Source organism: Callorhinus ursinus, unplaced genomic scaffold (assembly GCF_003265705.2).
Source record: "Callorhinus ursinus isolate GAN/ISIS: 27379988/994484 unplaced genomic scaffold, GSC_fseal_2.0 scaffold11, whole genome shotgun sequence".
In the NCBI taxonomy this organism is placed as follows: Eukaryota; Metazoa; Chordata; class Mammalia; order Carnivora; family Otariidae; genus Callorhinus; species Callorhinus ursinus.
The window spans coordinates 12,874,276-12,897,751 of NW_027397073.1; the positions used below are offsets into that span (position 1 = coordinate 12,874,276).

Below are 23,476 nucleotides of genomic sequence, written 5' to 3' on the forward strand. Positions count from 1 at the left end.
ACAAGGCTACCAGGTAAAGGAACAAAAATTATACAGATGGAAGAATTGCTGAATAAGAACATAAAAAGAATTAGTTTTAAAAATTAAGTCAATTAAGAATTTAACATTTATGCAATACTACAAATTCATCTACAGACCTTATCCCAATTTCATTAATTATCCCACTGATGTCCTCTATCTGGTCCAGAACCAATCCAGGATCCCACGTATGTTTTGTCATTATGCCTCCTTAGCCTCCTTTAGTTAGTCTTATTTGTCTTAAACAACTTTAACACTTTTGAAAAGTACTAGACAATTATTTTGTAGAATGTCTCTCAATTTAGATTTGTTTGATGTTTTATCATTAGAATAGTGTGCATTTTTGGCAAAAATAGAAGTGAAATTGTGCTCTTCTATCAGAAGGTACATGATTCTCAAATTCAACTCCCAGATATTCTTATTAAGTAGGTCAGGGTAAGGCTTCAAAACTCTGTGGAATTAAGGATTCTGATGATTGGCCATACTGAATCAGTAGAACAGAGATAAGCACCAGAAATCTGCATGTTTAATATGTACCCCAGGGCATTCTGTAGACACACTTTGAGAAATACTGTAATTTTATTCTCAGAATATCAGAACTTTACAAGTTAGCTCTCTTCACTTAAACAAAATAGTGTAGGCAACTTAGCTCTTAAAAATGCCAGAAATATCTGTCTTTGCCAAAAGGCACCAGTTGTCATGGCCAATTGATCACGATCTCCAAATTCTCTGTTACTGTTTAGTCCCCTTGGTATTTACACATGTACTGAGTCACTAAAACTTATGGTCTGTAATGTGACTAATACTCAGGGGATATTTAATAATTACCACGTATTTTATTCGCACATACACTCTCCCCACTCCCAGCCCTTAAAGCACCTTATACTGCTCTAACCAGGGATAAAAACAGACCCTAATGTCCACCGACAACAGGAATTTACAGCTCTCCTTGAAAGGGTCAGCGGCGGCTTTGTTAAATTAGACCAGCCTCCTATAGCAGCAACTCTCCCACCATCAGATGAGTGTGCAGCTGTGAGACGGACCAGGAGGGGGCCCTCACCAAGATTTCACGAATAGAAGGGTGGCTGTACCTCATCCATCTGCTCTGTGACCCCGGGTGACTATCTACCCCACCCTGCCCATCTGTTGATAAAAACTGATTATCTGAAACTCCTGGGGACTTCCATCAAGGAGATCTTCAACTCTAAGCAAAAAGAGGTAAGATAAGAGAGATCTAGGACAGTGAGATCCAGATTAGAATACTGCCAGTTCACCCCAGAGAACCAAATCCCACCCTCATCATAAGACACAAATCAGAGTCAACTTCTCGGCAACACACAGTCCATCACATCTCACATCTGTCTACAGTTTTTGAGCTGCCAATGAAAAGCAAGTCAAAATAAGTTTTCATAGGAAGAGAAAGATATTACTAAAAGTCATCTAATTTAAAGCAGGTTTCCTTCTCTCATTTGGCTACTAATACCTTCTACCACCAGGTAAGGAAAATTAATATACACCACTCTAAAGCTGTAATACTGAACAGACAATATGATGTAATTAAAACCATGACATTGGTTCTAGCAGGCAAGACTCAGAGCTAAAGAAAAACTCACAAGAGAGTCAAAGTTCAGTCTTTTGCTCTGTGTCCAATGACGCATGTTCTTCTGACAGTTCTCTTAAAGCTTCCAAGCACAAGTTCTACTTAGAGCACGAGCTAAACCATTTATAACTTATGAAGACTTGTATTCAGGCCCTCTCCTCAGTTATATAACCAAATACAGAACTGGCCACAGTAATTTTTTACCACAAAAGAAAGAAAGAAACAAGGAGCATCTATATATTTTTAAGATTTGTATTTTGGAGCTAACTGAATGGAAGGAGGATTGAAGAAAAGTTTCATTACTGCCTGAAGCTATTTACGAAACCAACAGCTCTGTATTATCCAAGAGCAAAGTGCCGTTCTTCACGCCAGGAGCCTAAATTAAAACCAACCATATCATTTCCCCTCTCTTTTACCCTCTAAAACCCACTTTTTATTATGGTTTATTGTGTAATTATTTTAAAGTCTCCATTAGACTGTGAGCCCCTCGAGGGTACTACCGATGTCACTTTCAATGCTCTGGGGCACCCAGCACAGTGACTTCAATGTCCTGGGTCAGCAAGATGTTGGCCTAGATCATGCAAACTAGAACAAAGCACAACTGAACCCACCTGCAAGAAGCTTGTTACAGAGATTCTGTCCTCAAAAACCCTCTTTCATATTTTGAACTCCATGTTTTCTGGGTTGACCTGCTCCCACAACTGTCAGTTTTGGTTTATTCCTTCCCCTCAGACTCATCAAACCTAATACACAATATCGCTCCATTTTCCTGAATGTAAATTAAGCCTCAGTAAAAAAATAGAATTAAAAAAAAATTTAGATAGAGGGGCGCCTGGGTGGCTCAATCAGTTAAGCACCTGATTCTTCATTTTAGCTCAGGTCATTATCTCAGGGTTGTGAGGTTGAGCCCCGTGCAGGGCTTGGTGCTGAGCTGAGCATCGAGTTGGCTTCAGGCTCTCCCCCACTCTCCTTATGGCCCTCCCCCCGCCGCTTATGTGTGCACTCTCTCTAAATTAAATAAAGATTAAACCTCCATTATTTAGGTTTTGGAAAGGGGAAAGCAGCTGTATTAACCATTTACAAAGCAGTAAATAGTTTAGTGAGAATCATTATCAAATGTTCTGTGTTTCTTGTCTTCCAACAAGTGAAGTAATACAAGAATGTCGTTCAAAAAAGCATTCATCAACTTTATATTATCCCTTTCACAACCCTATCTGCCTGAGAGGACCACAACTCTTAACTCTTCTTTCTGACTCAGAGTCATGACTAATAATACACCACGCTGAGAGGTGGCTATTATCATGGTTGGAAAACAAAAGCACTGAAATATGCTTTCTTGAAAAAGTTCATTTCAGCCTTTTTCGGTCATTTGCTTTCCTCTCATAAAATGAAGGAGGATGCCTGCTCCTTATAATTCGCCTGGCCTCCCACTCAGGACTTTCCTGTGCCAGAATTACATTTTCCATGGCCTGCCCTCCTCCCAAGACCCACAGAGGCTGGCAAATGCCCCCTCCACAGCTCTTATTTTCCAAAATGCAGCTGGCTCTGGAGAGACCCATCTATTCAGACTATGGGAATTACCGCCTAAGTGCCTTCAGCCTACACCGTGAGCACAGCTTATCCTCTCCAAGACAGCAATGTCCTCTTTCAGTGGCTTGTTCAGGTCCCTAATTTTCCACATTGTGTTACTAGAAATATTCCAGTTCACACAATCCTTCCACTTCCAAATTACAGATTCCATTTGGGAACTGTCCAGAATATGCAACACGGGAAAACCGAGATTCAGAGTGAGCCGCACCGGGTCACAAAGTCACCTGTGGAGGAATTTAAATTATAGCTGCCCCACTCAAAAAAATTCTTTTCTGAACACGAAAACACAGTCTCCTCGACTCTACTTAGGAGCTCCCCCTCAGGGACATGTTTTCAGATCCGCCCCAGCACCAAGGAGATTCACTGCTTACTGATTGCTTCTAGAGAATTAAAAATATACAGAACTGTCCTTTTAAAAAATGAATAAAGACTCATTATCTCCTGGAGAGTTCCAGCCTATTTATCTACTCTATTAGCCATGAGCTTATTAGACTTGGCCAGATTCAGAACAAGTTTTATCTCAGACTCCTATATCGGATTCTATCTACTTGTTTCTGTAGATTCAGTGTAGATGCCCAGGAGAACAAGTAGATTCTCACGATAAAACTGCACCCGAGTTTTGCCTAGTTAGCCTTATGAAAGAAAACACAAGGTTACAATATCACTCAGAATTCTGCACAGGGGAAGAGATTAAACCCTACAGTATTCGTGACAACAGAAAGCACGTGTCTATAGCTACCCATATGCTGTGCACTGCACTGCTGATCCTTGAAAAACACAGGTTTGAACTGCATGGAGCCACTATACATGGATTTTTTTTTTAATATAGTATAGTGCTGTATATGTATTTTCTCTTATGATTTTCTTAACACTTCTTTTCTCTAGCTTATTTTATCATAAGAATACAGTATGTAATACATTTATAATATACAAAATATTTGCTAACAGCCTGTTTATATTATCGGTAACATTTCCGGTTAACACTAGGTTATTAGTAGTTAAATTTGGGGGGGGTCCAAAAGTTATACACAGATTTTTGACTGTGTGGGGGTTGGTACCCCAACCCCCATGTCATTCAAGGGTCAACGGTATTTTGATATGAATGCAGAAGTAAGAACAAGTCTTTAAATGATCTTGAAACATTGCTCTTTTTTGTCAGGGAACTGGTATAGCACTGGTCAATTACAATTTAACAATCCCATTTTCTCACAATTCCATTATTTCTCTATAACTATTCCAGTAGGAATTCACTGTAACTTATACTAAGTACAAAGAATAAATGGTTTTTTAAATGAGGAAAAAAAAGAACAAAAGGAAAAGGCAGGGAGAACTAAAAACGTTCTCTATCTTAATCTGGGTGATGACTATAGGGGCATATATGTAAAAATTCATTGAGCAGTATGCTTAAGATTTATCGTTTTTTGACCATAAGCTATATTTTGATTATGAAGTTTTTTTTTTTAAAGGACATAAGAAAAAAGATGAAAATCCAAGGGTGAAGGTAGTATTTAAAATTCCTTAAATTTTCTTTTGTTCATTATATAAATATTTGTTGAGCACCCTGCTTTATTCCAGACACGCTGCAAAATGCTGAGGATAACACTATAATTAAGACACAGTCACTGGACACAGCGTTCATAATCTAATAGTGGGGACAGACAGTAAACAAGAAATTATAATACAGTGTGTGATGAGTATCACGACAGGAATAAGCACAGGGACCTTGGTTGGGCATCTAATTCACTTTAGGAAAGCAGAGTTCTTTTCACCAATGAAAAATCACACACGCTGAAACATACTTCAAATTTATATTTTAAGACAGAAAGACCCATCATTGTTTTCTTCTATAAGAGAACCACAAAATTAAACTTTACTTTTTTGTCTTTTTCGTGAGGTACAGTAAAGGTTAAATCCTTCATATCATCTCTCAAGTAATGGTCACTCACTAAAAATAAACATTAGCGGAGGTAAAAATGATGCAGGCCATCAGCCTGTGAGCCTTTCTGTATGATGCACAAGGCCCCTGAGGCAAACAAGATGTTCCAAAGTAAGGTAACACTCAAGTTAACCTCAAGCTTTCTTTAAGGGAAGTTCTGCATGTGGCAACTCTCCACAGAAAAGAGATTTCACTGAATGTTTAAACTAACCTCCCCCTCAACTCAGAACAATGTTTTTAACTACTTAGTGACATAAGCTATTTAGAAAACGTTTGTTCTAGGGCGCCTGGGTGGCTCAGATGGTTAAGCGTCTGCCTTCGGCTCAGGTCATGATCCCAGGATCCTGGGATCGAGTCCCGCATCGGGCTCCCTGCTCCTTGGGAGCCTGCTTCTCCCTCTGCTTCTCTCTGTCTGTCATGAATAAATAAATAAAATAAAAAAAGAAAAAGAAAAGAAAAAGTTTGTTCTAAAGAAAATAATTTAAATGCAAAGGGAAAACTGTGGTAAATGTAAGGACAACTGGTCAAAAAAGAACAGCGAGAGAACTCAGCAAACTCTAGGAAAACTATATCTTGTCACCCCAAATCACAAATACCTGAAAGCAAGAGTAGAGAATCCTTTTTTTTTTTTTTAAAGATTTTATTTATTTATTTATTTGAGAGAGAGAGAATGAGAGATAGAGAGCACGAGATGGAAGAGGGTCAGAGGGAGAAGCAGACTCCCTGCTGAGCAGGGAGCCCGATGCGGGACTCGATCCCGGGACTCCAGGATCATGACCTGAGCCGAAGGCAGTCGCTTAACCAACTGAGCCACCCAGGCGCCCAAGAGTAGAGAATCCTAAGATAATTCAGCTAAGACTGGAGCAACCTGCACCAGTTATGACCAGGTAGTAAACTTATGCCGTGCTTATGCTTATGAACGACTCAACTCACTCCTCTCAGAAAGCAGCAAAATTAACGAAGAACCTACAGGATATCCCCTGACTCCATCCCCTACCAAATAGAGAAGTGGCTTTCTTGGTAAACCTCCAATAATCAGAAAATCTGCACAAGGGGTGCCTGGGTGGCTCAGTGGGTTAAGCGTCTGCCTTTGGTTCAGGTCATGATCTCGGGGTCCTGGGACGGAGCCCCATGTTGGGCTCCCTGCTCAGCGGGGAGTCTGCTTCTCCCTCTCCCTCTGATTCCTACCCCCCACTCATGCTCTGTCTCTGTCTTTCTCTCTCCCAAATAGATAAATATAAAAAAAGAAAAGAAAAGAAAATGCACACACCATGTAGGACAAGAATGCTAACGAGGGGGCATTCTACAACTCTGATGAATAACCCAAACAAACAAGCTACTGTACCTGTCGGCCTTCATCAGCAGGTTCGGCGGCAGCTCCAGGAGCTGGTTGTGCTGCACATCCAAGACCTCCACTGAGGTCCTCTCCAGCCTCTCAGGTAGCCTCGTCAGCTGGTTGTGTCTTGCCAGCAGCTTCCGGAGACTACTATTACAAAATAAGCTGCGCCAGAGGGAACAAAGACAGAAGGAAACCTACTTAGCGCTAATTTGGGATAAGGAATAAAAAAATGAACAGGAGTCGAACACTTAAAATGATCTCTCCAAAGAAACATAAATTCATTCTGAGCAACTGCAAATTCCTAAGCTTAAACTTGGAGCTTTTTATATTTCAACACTTTCCATACTGTAAAACAAAACAAAAAAAAGAAATAAAAGAGGGTGGGAAAAACGAACGGGAATTATTTAACAAAGAAGCTCTACTTAATCAAAGAGAGAAAAACAAGTTTCATAGAAAATCCTGAAGAGAATAGTCTACCCTTGCTAGACTCAGAAGCCATGCTTTAAAAGGCTGTAGGCTTCTCGAGGTAGGGCTCATGTCTTGTCTGCCATGGAACACCGGTGCTTTACCCACAGCAGATTCTCAATAAATAGAGTCGATCAATTTTTACCTACAGGTTCAACACTAAATAAGGATTCTTCTCTCCGATTAAACTTTTACAAACGCCAACTGATAAAATGTTTTATTTTTCCTCATTTGCATTTCACAACCACAATATTTCTCCCTTTCCTTACTTCCCTAAGTCTGTATATTTTTCTTTTCTCTTTGGTTTAATCCTAGACAAAACTGAGACCCCCTCCCAAAGAGAAGAAAATGCACTTAATTCACTATTCTCTTCTGTGCCTACAGAGCTGTTTGGAACCCTGGCCTATGTTTCTTCTACGGGTTATCAAAACCACAACAAATGATGAATACTTTAATCAAATATAAATCCGCTGTATGACCAAATTCAGACTTCTTCAACAGTCGTAGAGAATAAAACAGTCCCCAGGTTTAAACACAGAAATGTGGGGCCTGTGGCATAGCAAGGTTGTACTTTGCATCAGGATCACTCTGGAGGGAGACCTCATGTACAGCGCTGTCAAAGAACGAGGCCACCCCCACCACCTCCTGCCTTCCACCCTGTGACCTCACTCGGGAACCGCCAGGGCTATTAAAATCACTCCACGTGACGGCCGAACTTTATTCACTTTAAATGTCAAAACTAGATTCTTCGTTCACAGAGACGCAAGCAATCTGTCTCAACGCTGCCATGATTGGTACCTGGCATGACATCAGCGTGACAAGACAGATAATCCAGGACAGTCGTTCAGTCACGGTTTTCACAGGGGGGTGGTTTCTGTAATTCAACTCAACCCAGTAATTCAGGATTTGGTTCACTAATTTTACTGTCTTACTGGGCCTGGGGTGCAATTTAGGATTCAGAAGGGAGAATGTGTTATTTATTATTTACACACACACACACACACACACACACACACACACACACACACACACACACTGTTTAATTCCTTGACCTTGACCACAGGGCATTTGCAATTTGCTTTTGAATAAGCATTCGTTTAGATCCCCAAAGGAGCCCACCCAATGCAGATCAAATCAAAGATTAATTAACTTTGGGGAAAACTGGATAAAATATGTTATCTTTACTTAATTGTTGGGCTTGTGTACACAATATCTTTGTTGAAGCCTACAGTGAAAACAGAGGCCTTAGACATCACTGTGCTGCTTATCTGTTGGATTGGGGAGGCTGAAGTGGGGAAGAGAACAGAGAAAACAGAAGAAAGGTAACATTGCAAGATTTTTTCCAACAAATTCTTTATCCCCCATTAGCAGGAGTCTATCTTGATTTTTGCTGTTTGTCTTCTGAAAGGGTCTCTCTTGGTCGGTCTCACACCTACACACACTTCTGTCCACAGGGCACAGCACCAAAGTCCTCTTAATAATAGTGCTGGGCTGCACTGGGTTGCCTAAAGGCTCAGTCAACATAAAATTCTAAAGCAGAAAGCATTTTCAAACAGACTGAAATTCCAGGTATAGCATATGGCCAAGGAACAAAGTAAAATCAACTGAGCTTTCTAGGGATCGAAATGTAACCCAGATTTCTTTTACGAGATCTATGTTCTAACAGCGTTAACCAAGAGAAATATAATGCAGGCCACATATGTAATGGTAAATTTTCTAGTAGCCACATTAAAAATGGTGAAAAGAAACAGATAAATTCATTCTTACATTTTATTTAACCCAATATATCCAAAATATTATTTTAACATGTAATTAACATACAGTATTAGTGAGATACTTTGCATCTACTGCACATTTCATACTTTGGCACTTCTCAGGACTAGCCACATTCTAAGTCTCAACAGTCATGCGTGACCAGTGGAGCCACACTGGACAGCACAGACACACGTCGTATACAAGACAGACAGCATTTCCATCATCACGGAAATTTCTATAGGATAGTACTGGAATAGCCTACCTTTTGTTATTAATTGCATGGCTAGTCACTAACAGTCAATAATACTTTGTACCAGAATTACTTAACCTGAAGCTATTTGTCTCTACGGACACTAGACCTCATGACATGGCTGTGTTACAAATCTTGCCATTAAAGTGAAAGTTATGAAATAAAAATAATACACATTAAGATAGAAAAGGAAAGAAAAGTTCTTGGACCTTTATTCCAAATTTCGTATCAAGAAAAACAGAATCTAGTTTGCTCTTTCTAGGTTTAATGATCTAATAATCTTTTTTTCCAAAGTTATGTTCGAGGAAAACCGAGAATTATTTGTGGGGAAGGTAGACATGTTAGGTCAACAGACAGAAGTGAAAGATTCCGAAAGAACTGAAATTACAGAGGTGAACACACTGTTTGCTGAGTTTTCAAACATTGCTTATTTAGAAACATCCCCTAAGCACCGCCCCGGGTGGCTTTGGAAAGCCTGGCTGACAGAGTCTCACCCTACTCTCCACTGAGTGAAGAAAGTTTGTAATTCAGAGATACCATATGAGATAAAAGATACTAGAAATAAGGTTTTAAAACAAATTCTTTTAGGAGTTCATAATAACAAGCTAAATTATTAAAAAACTGCTTCTCTAATTTAAGATTCTCTCACTCTATCTGTAATACTCACCGTGCAGGAAGTTCACATATTTGATTATGGCCAATATCCAAAACTTCTAGCTTTCGGCTTTCACATACCCACTCAGGCACGTTTTCTAAGCAGTTCCTAAACATAAGAATATACAATTTTTTTTCTTTGATTGGAATTTGGCCTAAAATATGGTTTGAAACTCAGAATAACTACATAAAATAAATAAACTTCTAACAAAATACCAAAGTATAGTGAATACTAATCAAAAGGATATGTATATTCACTTTAATCTAGAAGCAAGATGAAGTGTGACAAGGAAGAGGAAAGAAAGAAAAAGTAGAAGAGGACATAGTTATATCATCTCTAAAGTCTTAAAAAAATACAAGGTCTGGTTCCCAGAATTGCTATCCTACGAAGTCTATAAACCCATGCAAGCTTAGCAAGAGGATGTCTTATGTTGGAAAAAACAAAACAAAACAAGCAAACATACACATTCTTTCAATTAAGTAAAATGGCATAAAGTAGTTTTATTTTCCAGTTTATATTTTTAATACTTCTCAACTCCAGTAGGTATCATAAAAGCATAGATCATAGATAAAAGGAAAGAAATGGCACCAGTTACTAGTCTCACCAGAGACCTGTGAGACTCAGAATTATTGGAAAACATTAACTTATGCATTAAGATGGCAATTATAATTAGCAGAAACAAGTGAACTAAACTAATGCTGACTTTATCATTAAATGAACTCTTCACTTCTTGGACAAATCTACTACAATGAGTACCTCCCCAGTCATGGATGATTAGCCTTTTCTCTTCCTTTTATTTTTTTTTTTTTAAAGATTTTATTTATTTATTTGAGAGAGAGAATGAGAGAGAGAGAGAACATGAGAGGGGAGAGGGTCAGAGGGAGAAGCAGACTCCCTGTTGAGCAGGGAGCCCGATGCGGGACTCGATCCCGGGACTCCAGGATCATGACCTGAGCCGAAGGCAGTCGCTTAACCAACTGAGCCACCCAGGCGCCCTCTCTTCCTTTTAAAATGTGTGAAATGACCAGGCACAAAGAATGCAAAATGGTATGTACATTATGAGCACAATTCTTTAAAGACAGATGAACAATTCCATGAAAATATGATGCTTCGGACAGGACTATATCAAAGTGAAAACCATTGTGATATTAAAGGTGGCAGCATGATTAAAAATCATGTTCTTTAATTTTGCTAGTGTACTAACTTTTCAATTCAAATACAGAAAAGGTGGACTTATTTTCTTCGTGTCTGTACAGGTACACATGGTTCTGGCTTTGAAGCCCTGAAGATCGACCCACTTAATTATTTTATTTTATAGTAGTTAGCTCCTAAAACATCTTCCTAAGATAGGAGAGTGAAAGTCCCTCTCACTATAAAGAACCTCAATATAGAGCAATAAAACTCCTATCAGCGATAAAAATAACCTAGAACTTCGAACTTGAGGGCCTAGTAAACACCATGATGGGTGACAGCTCAGTTCCTGTTGATAACATACTCACATAAAAGGAGAAGGGTGAAAATACTCAGAGCTATGTCAGGGGGGTCAGTTTTTCTCAGAGAAAGTCCTATAGTTGGGGAGGCGAATGAGGCAGAGCAAGTTACACTGAAGATTCTGGACATGAGAGTTATAAAGAAAGATGGATAGCATTTAAGTGGCAGAATTCAGGGAAAAGCAAGACAGGGTTTCCAATTCAATCTCACTTAGGGGTTTCAGTGGGAACCATTTGCCAGTTACCTCCTATAAATAAAAGGAGAATAGATTTACTCTATGGCCGACTCTGAAATAAATCTGTTCAAGATACTTATATATACCCATGTATGCAAACCCACTGCAGTACTGTTCTTACTTAAAGGTTGAAGATAACAGCATTCAAAAGACTTTTAAAAAAAATAATCAGGTAAAATTTGACTTCAAGTTTATTAAACAAAATTGACATGAATTTAGCAGAAAATTCATGAAGCACTACTCACAAAGTATTTTATAATTATAAATTTCCGATAAAATTTTAATTGTAATAATTCTGACACTTTCTTACATAATTCTGATTGAGAACCTTATTAAAATAACTTGGCATAACTTGGGTATATTGTTATAACTAAAGGCAAATTCTGCACCTGACCAATTATATGGCAGTTGTATTGGATTTTGCACACTGATATAATACTTGCTACGCTGAGTGGGCCACAAACCCCCATGTACCGTGGTTGTTCAGAAAATTTTGGATATTTCCTTTGGAGTTATGTTAAAAGTTTCAGTTTTAGTGTGTTAAGATTATTAAAGTCTAATTTGTATAAATACATGCTTTATGCCTTCAGAAAAAAGTCTACTATATTTTTGGGAACTGGAGTAAACATGACACAATGCAGCAGTGAATTTGTATAAAAGGTGAGATGGTCAGCCTGTTTGCAAATAAGCTGAGCAAAGTGAGCAGGCTGGATGGAAATCCTACTTTGGTAGGCTTAGTTGCTATTTTCTAAGGGTTCTTAGCAAGAAGATATAGGTGCAAAATAACAGAGGGAAGGAAAAAATATCAAAGAGAGACAGCACAACATTTTTTAAAATGAAGACTGAAGATATGGTTAATATAATTAAAGAACTTCTGGACCTTCCAGTCGTATGACACTCAACTCATTAATCTTTCAGGCCCAAACATGGTGGTCAAATTGGTGTCCAGAGGGACATAATACCATGATTCTTTTATTTTTTGAACTTTGGTACACAAACGTAGTATTTTAACTAACAGATATTTACGTAGATTTTTCAGAAGTAAAAACTATGAATTTAATTTGTAATATCTTTTAAAAGATTTTTTATTTATTTATTTGACAGAGAGAAAGAAAGAGAGCACACGAGAGCACAAGCAGAGGGAGTGGCAGGCAGAGGGAGAAGGAGAAGCAGGCTCCCCACTGAGCAGGGGGAGCCCGATGTGGAACTCGATCCCAGGACCCTGGGATCACGACCTGAGACGAAGGCAGTCGCTTAACCAACTGAGTCACCCAGGCGCCCTTAATTTGTAATATTTACTGTCAAAATACATAAGAAGTCTTTAGGCATAAGCTCAGACAGGATGATCTAAATAACTTCCAAGGAGACTCTAGAGTACTCTAGGACTTGGCATCTTACCTTGAAACATCCATGTAGGACAGATAATTTGGAACTGGGTAAACATCCAGTTGAACAAGTTCTAGGAGGCAGGGAAAAAACACAAAGGCATTACCATTCAAGTCACACAGAGACTCTTTTTGTATGTAGAACATCATCACTGTGCTTTATTCACCATTGTTTAGGTTAGGAAGTACAATACATCTATTTGTTAAACTTGGAAACTACAGGAAAGTACAGAGAACTTCCAATTTAATCACAAGATCTTATTCAGAGATTGAAATAAATCACTCCTACTTTCCTACCTTTCCCCCATCCACTTACTGTGGCTCTCCTCTTGTTATACATGCTGAATGTTACCTGGAAGATTAACTGTATGAACAGTTTTTTAAATCTGGAATTCCTTCCATAAAACCATATGCATCTGGCTTTCGCCTTTTTTACTCTACTGAAATCATACTCTTGAGGGTCACAAATGACTTCCTCCACTCAAATCTGAAAACCCTTCCTCAAAACTGTATGGAATAGGATACCACCATCCACCTAGGGCTTTGTTTCTAAGAGTAGTTTCTAGATGTCCTTCTGCTTCTCCAAACACTCACCCTGTAATTCACCAGTTCAGCATCTATCTGGTTGCCTATCCTGGCGCCAGCCGGGAGGGTCTTCTAAGTCGACTCCTGGTACCAGCACTCTTCTCCTTCCCAGTTAACCTTACTTCTACGGTTGCAGGTACCACCTCTGAACAGATGAGCCTCAAACCAACATCTGTAGTCCCGAGTGCAAGTTCCCATTTGCTCCCATGAAAACCATTACAATGATGGCGATTAGCAGGGTGGTAAGGGCTCCACTCTTCTCCCATAAATGCACTCTGTACACTACTTTAACCGGAACAGTCTTACAGCATCACTTCCGTCACATGTCCCTCTACTTCAGAATCTCCACGGGCTCTCTATAGTGTACTGCACTAGCTTCAAAGTTTCACCATCTGACTCCAAGCCATGCATTCCATAACTACCTCTTACCATTTTCTAGTGGGCACCTATGAGTTCAGAATTCCCTGTTTTCTCCCATCTGCCGAACAGACCACATTCAGATTCTTTCCCCTTCAACACCCACTTTGGGCCTCCTGGCTATCCAAATCCTATAACCCTCAGTGACTCGTGGCTATCTGACATTGGGCTTGTTTCTCTCATGAGATGACAATAAACTCATTTCAAAAAAAGAAAAAGAAATCCCCTATCCTTTAGAACTCGTGCACTACACTATTCATAGAACAAGTACATGATAAACAACTGTTCAACTTGTAGTACTGAATACTTGTTTTCACTCAGTTTTCTGATTGCAGGGAATTGAAATCTTCACTTTAGTAACATGTGTCCCTATGATCTTTTCTTTTTTAGAACTGTCATAATTTCGAGATTCTGAAGAAGAGATCTCATTAAATGAGTAAGACTCCTGATCTGTGGTGTCCCTGTGGGTATATAATTCAGGTCTCTCTGAGGATTAGTTCCTTTGTTAGTGGAGCATGAAATCTGAGACCCTGAGTAGAGTCCAAAATGGACCTTCTTTTCATTTTCACTCTCCCATATTAAATCATGTTCCAGATTTACCACCTTAACAGGGTAGTCCAAGAAATAGCTTATTAAGGCCTTTTAAGCAGAGGAGCCAAATCAAGAGTTGGGGAGTAACTTACCCAAATATCACAATATGAGAAAAACAAGTTGGGACCTATAAAATCTTCCATTTTGGTTCTTTTAAATACCATACCAGCATTCTTCTTTTATGACTTTTACCTCAGCAATATCTGACACTTATTTTATTAAATGAGCAAAGTAAAAATCAGAGTGAGGCAGAGATGATGGTGCTGAGTCAATTCTTGGAACCAGAAGAAAAACTCGGATGTGGTCTATATCACATACCATTAGAAGCAGCATAGAGCGCTTTTAGGAAATAGCCACAGATGTTTAATGTCACCAGCTGATTCCTTTCACAGTGTAAAACTTCAATGTTGTTGAAAATCATGGCATCTAGATCACCAAGCTTATTGTCACGCAGATCAAGCTGAGTGATGTGCTGGAGAAAATCCACTTCATCTGCTATTAGCTTCCTAATTACGTTCAGTCTTGAGGAGAAAGGACACAAATTAACTGCAGTGCTATAAATAAATGGCCACACCCTAACATGCTGAAGTAAGGAGAAGTCTCAGTATATTATAGTCCTCCATGATTTCTTTAATCTCTACATCTGGACTTCCTTAACTGTCCAGATTCTTTGGTTATTTTTAGCTACAACTCCATGAAGGTCTTAATCTTGACAATATATTCTGAAACACAATTTGGACCACTTAGGCTGGAAGAGAAGCACATATATGTTGATTTTTATCTTAATTCATTTGAAGAGGAAAACAAGATCCACTTAATCATTTATTTTCTTCAAAGAATTTAGTTGAAAGAACACAAGAAACAAAACCTAGAACAACCTGTTAGGCACATTAGAACTACACTGAATATTTAAGGAAGGAGAAAGGATTAGTGAGCAGGGAGATGAGCAGTTCATATAGGACAGAATTTAAGGGAGAACTTTGGGGTGGGGGGAGGGAATGAACGGGAGACACATATGCACCAGAGATAAGAATGCAAACATCTGGATTTCTGGCTGGCTTAGGACCAAGAACTGATTACCAAAATTATGTCCATCATTAAAATATTGCTTGAGGGGTGCCTGGGTGGCTCAGTGCGTTAAGTGTCCGACTCTTGATCTCAGCTTAGGTCTTGATCTTAGGGTCGTGAGCTCAAGCCCCATGTTGGGCTCCATTAAAAAAAATAAAAATAAAATACTGCTTGAAAGAGCAAAGCACAGAAAATACTTTGGCATCTAGGATTCGCTGAGAAATTACAAAACAAGGACAACAATGGGATCAATAAATCTAGGACACAGCAAGGCACAGGGGAAAACTGGCAGAACCTTGGCCATGAGAACTAGTTAGCTAACAGACTGAAGCTGCTATGGATGGGTTGCCAAGAAGATAAGTAAGTAGTAATGGGGACTAGGAATCAATAGAATGAAGATACCCTTAACTTCAAAAGGGAAGAAAAACAAATGAAAATCTCAATTCCTAGTTTGCTAGGCTACCCCCAACTCCTTTACAAACAAACAATAAGAACCCTGTACTTCTCATTACAAAACCAACAAAGTGCTGAAATAATGTACTTGGTTAGAAGAGCATTAATATGAGGGTTGGAGCTTAGGAAAAAGCTAAAGCTTCTTGGTTGTGAATTTTTGCCCTTTGAAAAAAATAAAATAATGGTAACTGAAGAAAATAAAATGATGGTAATTGAATTATTAGTAGTAATATCATAAAGTCACTGAAACGCAAGGATGAGTGACAGATAGCAAAGAGTTAGGATTTGTCAATCTGTAAGCATAGCATATGGCCTCTTCAAATGTGCCCAAGAGGATCTGTTTTTTTGCTTCTTTTTTTATTCCAGGTTGTAAGATTTAAAAACTGGCCTCAAGCCAGCAATTTGCCTATTTCCAAATGCTCACTAGATTACTAGTATATGGACACAGAATTTTTTAAAAATCTCATTTTAGGGGCTCCTGAGTGGCTTAGTCAGCTAAACGTCCGACTCTTGGTTTCCACTCAAGTCATGATCTTAGGGTCATGATCTCAGGGTCGTGAGCTTGAGCCTGAGTCGGGCTCCATGCTCAGTGCAGAGCCTGCCTGTGATTCTCTCTCCCTCTGCCTGGCCCCTCCCCCAGCTCATGCATACACTCTTTTTAAAATAAATAAATCTTTAAAAAAATTTTTTTTAAATTAAAAAAAAACAAAAAATCTCATTTTGGATACAAGAGACTATAGAAATTGAAAAAATGTCCCACGTTCTTCTTACTTTACACTGTAGGTAACTTTCATAATGTGGCATTATCATCTTCATTTGAAATAGCTCCCTCCTGTAATTTCACTGTATTAACACTAAAATAATTAAAAGTTCATTTAATGAGGAGACAAAAGAAAATCTATAATGAGAGGGAATTGTTCAGTTTAAATTGCCAGGTTCTGTCAGGATTCAAATTCAAAAGTTTTCAGGCTCAAACCATAATATAACTATTTAGGATGAACTTTCAAGGAGGCAAAATATGATTAAAATTTCCTTCCAATAATCCCCAGTAAACACAGCCATTTTATTTATTTCATAAATATTCACTGAGGTTTACTGTGTGTAGACAGGCAGTATGAAAGAGCATTATGTTCTAGTGCCAGTTTGCTGCTCATCACTTTGCATTTGACCTTGAACAAGTCACCTAGTATCTCTGCTTAAGCCTAATTCTAATCTGTAAAATGGGGATAACACCTTCCTTGTCAACTACAAGGCAGCTGAGAAATGAAGTATGTGCAAACAACAAAAGATATGGTGATGATCAGGATGATGACCTATGGCTTTGTGTCAATAAGAGATGAAGAAAAGGTGTTTGTCAACAGATTCAGTATGTTAGTGAGGAAAATCCCATATGCTTTAAAATATAAAGACTACAAGTATGTGTTAAGTACCATAACTGATGTATAAAATACAGAGAATGGTCAAAAAAGATGCAATGGACGGAGCACCTCATCTGAATCCCCAGGGTAGGCAGAATATAACAGGTATAAATAGGAAAAGAAGCAGTGCATGAGTTAGGGCAGAAGAGCCTCTGGACTGAAAAGAAAAGCACAGGGAGGACTCCACATATGAGTGCAGGAGCACAAGGCATGCAAGAAGCTGCAAGGGGGGCTTCGTCAATTAAAGTACTAACTCAGTGCTAACGCTGGATAACAAGGATAAAGAAGAGCAGTGTTTCTCGGTTATCTGTAGTGAATGAGCTCTAATCTATCATGGACTGATGTGTACAGTCTTACTGCACATGACCAGGACCTAGCCCACAGCACAGGCGGCTCCCCAAGTGAATTCACCAACAACTGAACGAGTCTATTCCCCATACAATGAGATGAGTTGCTTACATGAGTCTACTTGCATACTGTGGCAATGTCAAATCACTGTATGTTTCTAAAACATTAAGTCTCAATTTCTATACATATTTCATTGTAGAAAAGTAGCGAATAGTTGGCTTACCAGCATAGGTCGGAGGACCACACTTTGAGTAGCTCTGAGCTAGAGCCTCATCCCCAAGGGACTCACAGGCTAGTAGGTTGAAACCAGGTAAGAAGAGTTTAAATACCTCCAGCCAAAGAATTGAAGGCTCTGGGCAAGACTGTGCTTGCTTGAGAGGCTACACAATGGAAACAGATGCAGCAGCGAGAAGGAAAAGGAAGGGACAAAGAGAGGAACTAGTGTGAAAGAAGAAACTCAGAGAATCGGGTGGTAGACCAGAGGTAGGGTCCAAAGTTTCGTGTCTATAGACACAATGAAGTGATGTTGCTCAGTAAAATAGGAATCCAGGGCGAGAACTAGTTGAATAAAGAAAGAAACTGAACTGTTTCACAGGGGGTGTGGTGAAGTGTGCCAATGGGGGGGAACCAAGGTAAAATTATCCAGGAGGCATCTGAAGTGGAATGAGTCCCAAGAAGAGAAATTAAGGGTTAGAGAAAGACTGGGGTCCTGCAACTGATCTCATCTAAAAAGATCCAATTAGAACTAGAAATCTAGGTGGCTCCATTTAAAAGCGCTTAAATGCTTTAATATGAAAGTTTTCTAAATCCAAGTGACTCAGAGACAAATAAGGTTAACAATTTAGAAAGTTAACAAGAAAGTTAAGTGTTTAGTGCCATCTCCTGTGACATTCCAAAAAGTTCTCAAAGTCAGATAAAGTATTACCATTTGTACTCCTCAAATTAAGAATTCTAGGTCTGCAAATTGCTAACCAACTCTTCCCCAGGTGCAACAGGCGTGATTTCTTTAGTCTGAGGAAAAAGAAAGGCAAGCAATTCTTGTTTTTTTTTTTTTAAGATTTTATTTATTTACTTGAGAGAGAGAGAGAGCATGAGCCGGCAGGAGAGGGAGAGGGAAAAGCAGACTCCCCACTGAGCAGGGAGCGGTGAGGCTCAATCCCAGGACCCTGAGCTCATGACCTGAGCTGAAGGCTGACACTTAACCAAATGAGTCATCCAGGTGCCCCAAGGCAAGCAGTTCTTTGAGGGACTGGAATAAATGAGTTTCCAAGGCCAGACCAAATAAATGCAGAAGAAAAGGAGCAAAAGATGATGCTTCTTTATACTGACAAAAGTCAACAGGTCTGAGTAAGGGTCTAGGATTACCAACAGAGAGGAAAGTGGGTAGTAAGGCAAAGAAAGAGCCACCTTTGACATATGGGAGTTGTAAAGAGTCCAAGAGTGATAGCTGAGCAGGTTCCATGAGTAAAAAGAGTCTTCAATTAGGTAGTAAGAATGATACATAAAACACATTGGAAGTGTGAGGCATTTAACTCAATTCCTTCCCAAACTCTTAAGAATTAGGTTCTGTTATTAACCATAATTTAGAGATGAGAACACAGTTACAGAGATATTAAATATCTTGCCCAAGATTTAACGTCATTATTACATGGTCATCAACCCCTGGCTAATGGAGGAATTAAGTTTGGTTGAAAAAGTATCAAATTGGGCAAATCAGTATGAAGGCCTAAGCCTGATATGTTGCTTTGCAGGACCTCAGTCCCATGACAGACTCGTTTTTCCTTAAAAAAGAGAAATTTAGAATAGATTCCTCCTTGTGTACTGGTTCTTTGTATATTAGAAACTAAAACTGAACCTCACATACTTAGGGATAATCACTGAGCATCTTTAATGTAGCAAGGACTATGCTAGCAGTTTTTAGTTGGAGTTTAGCAAGATCAGGATTCAAAATGCAGGTTCCTTGCTCTTGTGAGGTGTGAGTGGAGGTGCTGGTCAAACTTGGGCCTAATGAGAGGTTATAAATTTTATATTTTTGTAAAGAACAGTAAACTAAGGGCAGAGCCATGTGGATAGAAAAAAATAGGAAATTAAAATAAATAAGTTAAATGAATAATTTAATGAATACATTATATTACATTAGGGAAGTCAAGGAGGGAAACAAAATTTAAGAAAGAAGAGATGCTCAATGCTGTTACCTATCTCAAACCACAGAAAAGGAGGACAAAGAGAAAAAATACTCACTTTGTTCTCAATGATATGATTTTCATTCACCATAAACTGCAACTAACCAGCTTGCTTGCCTTGCAGAAGAATGTCACCAAAAGGACTATAACCTACTCCTAAATATAAGCCAACCACTTAAATGGGATATAGTTCTTAAAAATAGTTACCTTAGATCCACATGTTTAATGTGAGGCATTTTTCTTAAAGCCTGTAGCCTAAGGATCTCCATACAGTTTCCAGACATACAAAGTTTATCCACAGCAGTCAATTTCTCCAAAACCTCTGGAATGTCAGTGAATTCATTGAAAGAAAGACCAAGATAACTGAGCTGATGCATGTTCTCCAACTCAGGAGGAAGGGCCTGGAGAAAGTTTCCATCCAACAAGAAAGTCTGTAAGCTAGTAAAGAAAACATAAGAATTATAAAGAGAATATAAACTTTACATGTTTATTACCGATGTACAAGTTCCATAAATATAGATGATATTATTAGTAAAAGAAAATGAACTACCTTTTGCAAAATGCATAAGGGCAGGGCCCGAGGCAATAATACACCACAGAGAAAAGATCAGACAGAAGCATCGTAGTCTTTTACTGAAAACCAAAATTATGACCCATTTTCCCAACTTGGATCGGCATAAATGGGAACAACGTGAGCTAACTACAGTGTGAAGCAGCCCCAATACCCATCTTTCATTGTTACTTTAAATATTAAGTCTTAGAATTCAACATAACTCAGAAAATGAGAAAGTAAGCATGTCATCCCATGGGTAGACACACTCATCTGTGGGGATCCTCAGTTCTAAACAAGGATATTTTAATTATTTACAAGACTTTAAAGAGTATAAAAGCTAACAAATGAACTCTCCAGAAGAGCCTGACGTCTTGCTTTGGAGCCAAGACTTCCATGACCAACAGAATAAGTTAACTAATCTCTTAGGCTGCGACCCCAGTGCGGCTTCCCCAGGGGTGTCTGAGGGATACTGTGCAGTGGGGTTTGAAGTACGCACTTGTGCATAACCCTGACGGCTGCTGGGACCGCTCGCAGGGCATTGCAGGACACGTTCAGCTCGGTCAGAGTTGGAATATTGCAGACTGCTAATGGGAAGTCCCCTAAATGATTATTGGAAAGGTTAAGACTCTTCAACTTGGTGAACCTGTTACAATAAAACAAAAGAAAAAAGACAAGTGTCAGAGATGCATAAATCACATTATTTTAGCATAGCCTTAGAGATAATCCAACCCAATTCAACTGAGGAGGAAATGAGCCCACAGAGGTTAGGCACACAGCAGAGCTGGAGAGCACCTCTTCAGACTCTAAGGCCAGGGTTTTACCTAAAATATAAGAGTTATATTTAAAAACAAACAAACTTGTCAGTCCAGAATGAGACTGAATATTTGAAAATGTGAGTTCTGCTGGAGTAATTTTTTTTTAGCTTTACCCGGGCCAGCTTCATTAACACACCACTACATGATAATGGAGAGAGAGGGAAAGAACTGGCAGATCTAGCCCTTTCGAATTTCTGTGTTACCCACACAAGTCAAAAATCTTTCTGCTCAAAAACTAATGATGTAATGTATGGTGATTAACATAATAAAAAAATCTTTCTGCTTCATTTCTCCCCAAATATAAACCTGAAATAAAAAATTAATTTATCAGAACTACACTCTCTCTCAGGGAACCAAGTTTTATAGTTCCAAATTTAAGAACCAATTATCATTTTTCAATCTCAACCCAACACTTGATACTGCTAAGCACATACCCTTTCTGGAAAAGCTCTTCTCATTTCACTTGTAAGACCTTTTCCTCACCGAGCCTCTTCCAACACTCTTTGATTCTTTTCTTCTAGGTTTCTTTCTTTCTTCTTCATCTCCTCTTCCCCACTCCATGGTTAGATGTTTCTCCCAGATCTCTGCTTTGCCAGCTTCTTTCGTCTCTCTACCTTGCCTTCCTTGGAAATCGTTTTACTGCTCTGTGAACAGGTCTCTCGAAACCACCACATACCACCTCCTGCCTCCTGGGCTACCCTACAGGATTTCCAGTGCGAAACTCAACAGATGTCTTTCTCCCAGACCAGCACTTCCTTCTGATTTATTTTGTTAATGGCTCTTTCATTTTCTCAGTTGTCCAAGTGATTAAAGAAGTCATCTTTAAAGTTTTACTTCTCTGTGTTTTACTTCTCTGTCAGTCCACCGCTGATCTCTACCCTTTCTTTTTATTTGAGATGAGAATCAGATTGCATTATGCTAATTACTTTTAAAACTGACCAAGCCTAAATATTGGGCAGTATGCACAGTGCCTAGAACAGACACACACTTAAAACTAAATCCAATTCAGCATTTTTTTTTAAAGATTTTTCTTATTTATTTCAGAGACAGAGAGTGAGAGAGAGAGAGAGCACGAGAGGGGCGAGGGTCAGAGGGAGAAGCAGACTCCCTGCTGAGCGGGGAGCCCGATTCGGGACTCGATCCCGGGACTCCAGGATCATGACCTGAGCCGAAGGCAGATGCTTAACCGACTGAGCCACCCAGGTGTCCCTCCAATCAGCATTTTAAGGAAATTGTCATGTGACCGATCTGTTGAATTTTATAATAAAAAATGCTAAGCTTTATTTTTAAAAAAATTTTTTAAGACTTTATTTGAGAGAGAGAGAGAGAGCACACTCACGCACAAGCAGGAGGAGAGGGACAAGCAGACTCCATGCTCAGGAGCCCAAAGTAGGGCTGATTTCATGACCCTGTGATCATGATCTGAGCCAAAATCAAAAGTCAGATGCTTAACCAACTGAGCCACCCAGGTGCCCCTAAACTTTGTTTTAAATGACATAAAGTTTATTCTAAACAGAAAGGTGACAGGTTAAAAGTGTTACTTTGATTTTTCTTTTATAATAGTAATTTTCTTGAATGGCGAAGTGTAGACCTAATAGTATTTTAAATTAAACAAAAGGTTAAGAATTAACTGCTAAACCTGAATAATCATTTTTAATTTGCTTTCTCCTTTACAATGTGATTCATTAGGCCTTCTCAAAACAAAGAATGCTTATCCTTTATTCTGACTAAATCATCCATGATCTACACTACACGAGCTAGAATTACAGGTTCTATTATTCCTAGTTCAGGGGTTCTCAAAGCATGACTGGAGGACCCGGGAAGAGGTTGCTCAGACCCTCTTAAGAGAATTCCCAAGGTCAAAACTACTTTCGTAACAATACTAAGAGGCCATCTGCCTTTTCACATTGTCCTTTTCTCTCAAGCGTCCAGTGGAGATTTCCACCTGGTCTTTTTGACAGCACATCTGACTTGACGCAGAAACAGGAGAAATCCAACTATCTTCTTTTAAGCCAGACATGAAAAGATTTGTAAAAATATAAAACAATGACACTCTTCTACCTATTTTTTTTTGTTTTCTAAAACAGTTACTTTTCATAAAAAATGTGTATGTCAACAAGAACGGTTTTATTATTTTTCTAAATGAATATATATTAAAATACTTCTCAGTTTAAGTTTTTAATGTTGTAAATATCAATAGATTTAATCCACATATATAAAAACTGCTTAGGATCCTTTTTGAGAGAGTAAAGGAGTCTTAAAATACAGTTGCCAGATAAAATACAGAAAACAAACACATTTTTTTAAAGTGTAAAGTATCTCCCAA

The 23,476-nt window shown here is 38.9% G+C and overlaps 1 protein-coding gene across 1 annotated transcript in view; it reads right to left on the reverse strand.

The window, feature by feature from the left end:
* The window catches only part of PHLPP1 (PH domain and leucine rich repeat protein phosphatase 1), a 216,293-nt gene that overhangs the window by 33,206 nt on the left and 159,611 nt on the right, over window positions 1–23,476 (reverse strand). The window contains exons 5-10 of the mRNA XM_025886739.2: window positions 20,832–20,978; window positions 19,990–20,220; window positions 14,631–14,833; window positions 12,733–12,793; window positions 9,621–9,716; window positions 6,490–6,645 (exon numbers count right to left, since the gene is read on the reverse strand). Coding sequence (XP_025742524.1) covers window positions 6,490–6,645; window positions 9,621–9,716; window positions 12,733–12,793; window positions 14,631–14,833; window positions 19,990–20,220; window positions 20,832–20,978 — 894 coding nt within the window. The remainder of the gene's footprint in view (window positions 1–6,489; window positions 6,646–9,620; window positions 9,717–12,732; window positions 12,794–14,630; window positions 14,834–19,989; window positions 20,221–20,831; window positions 20,979–23,476) is intronic.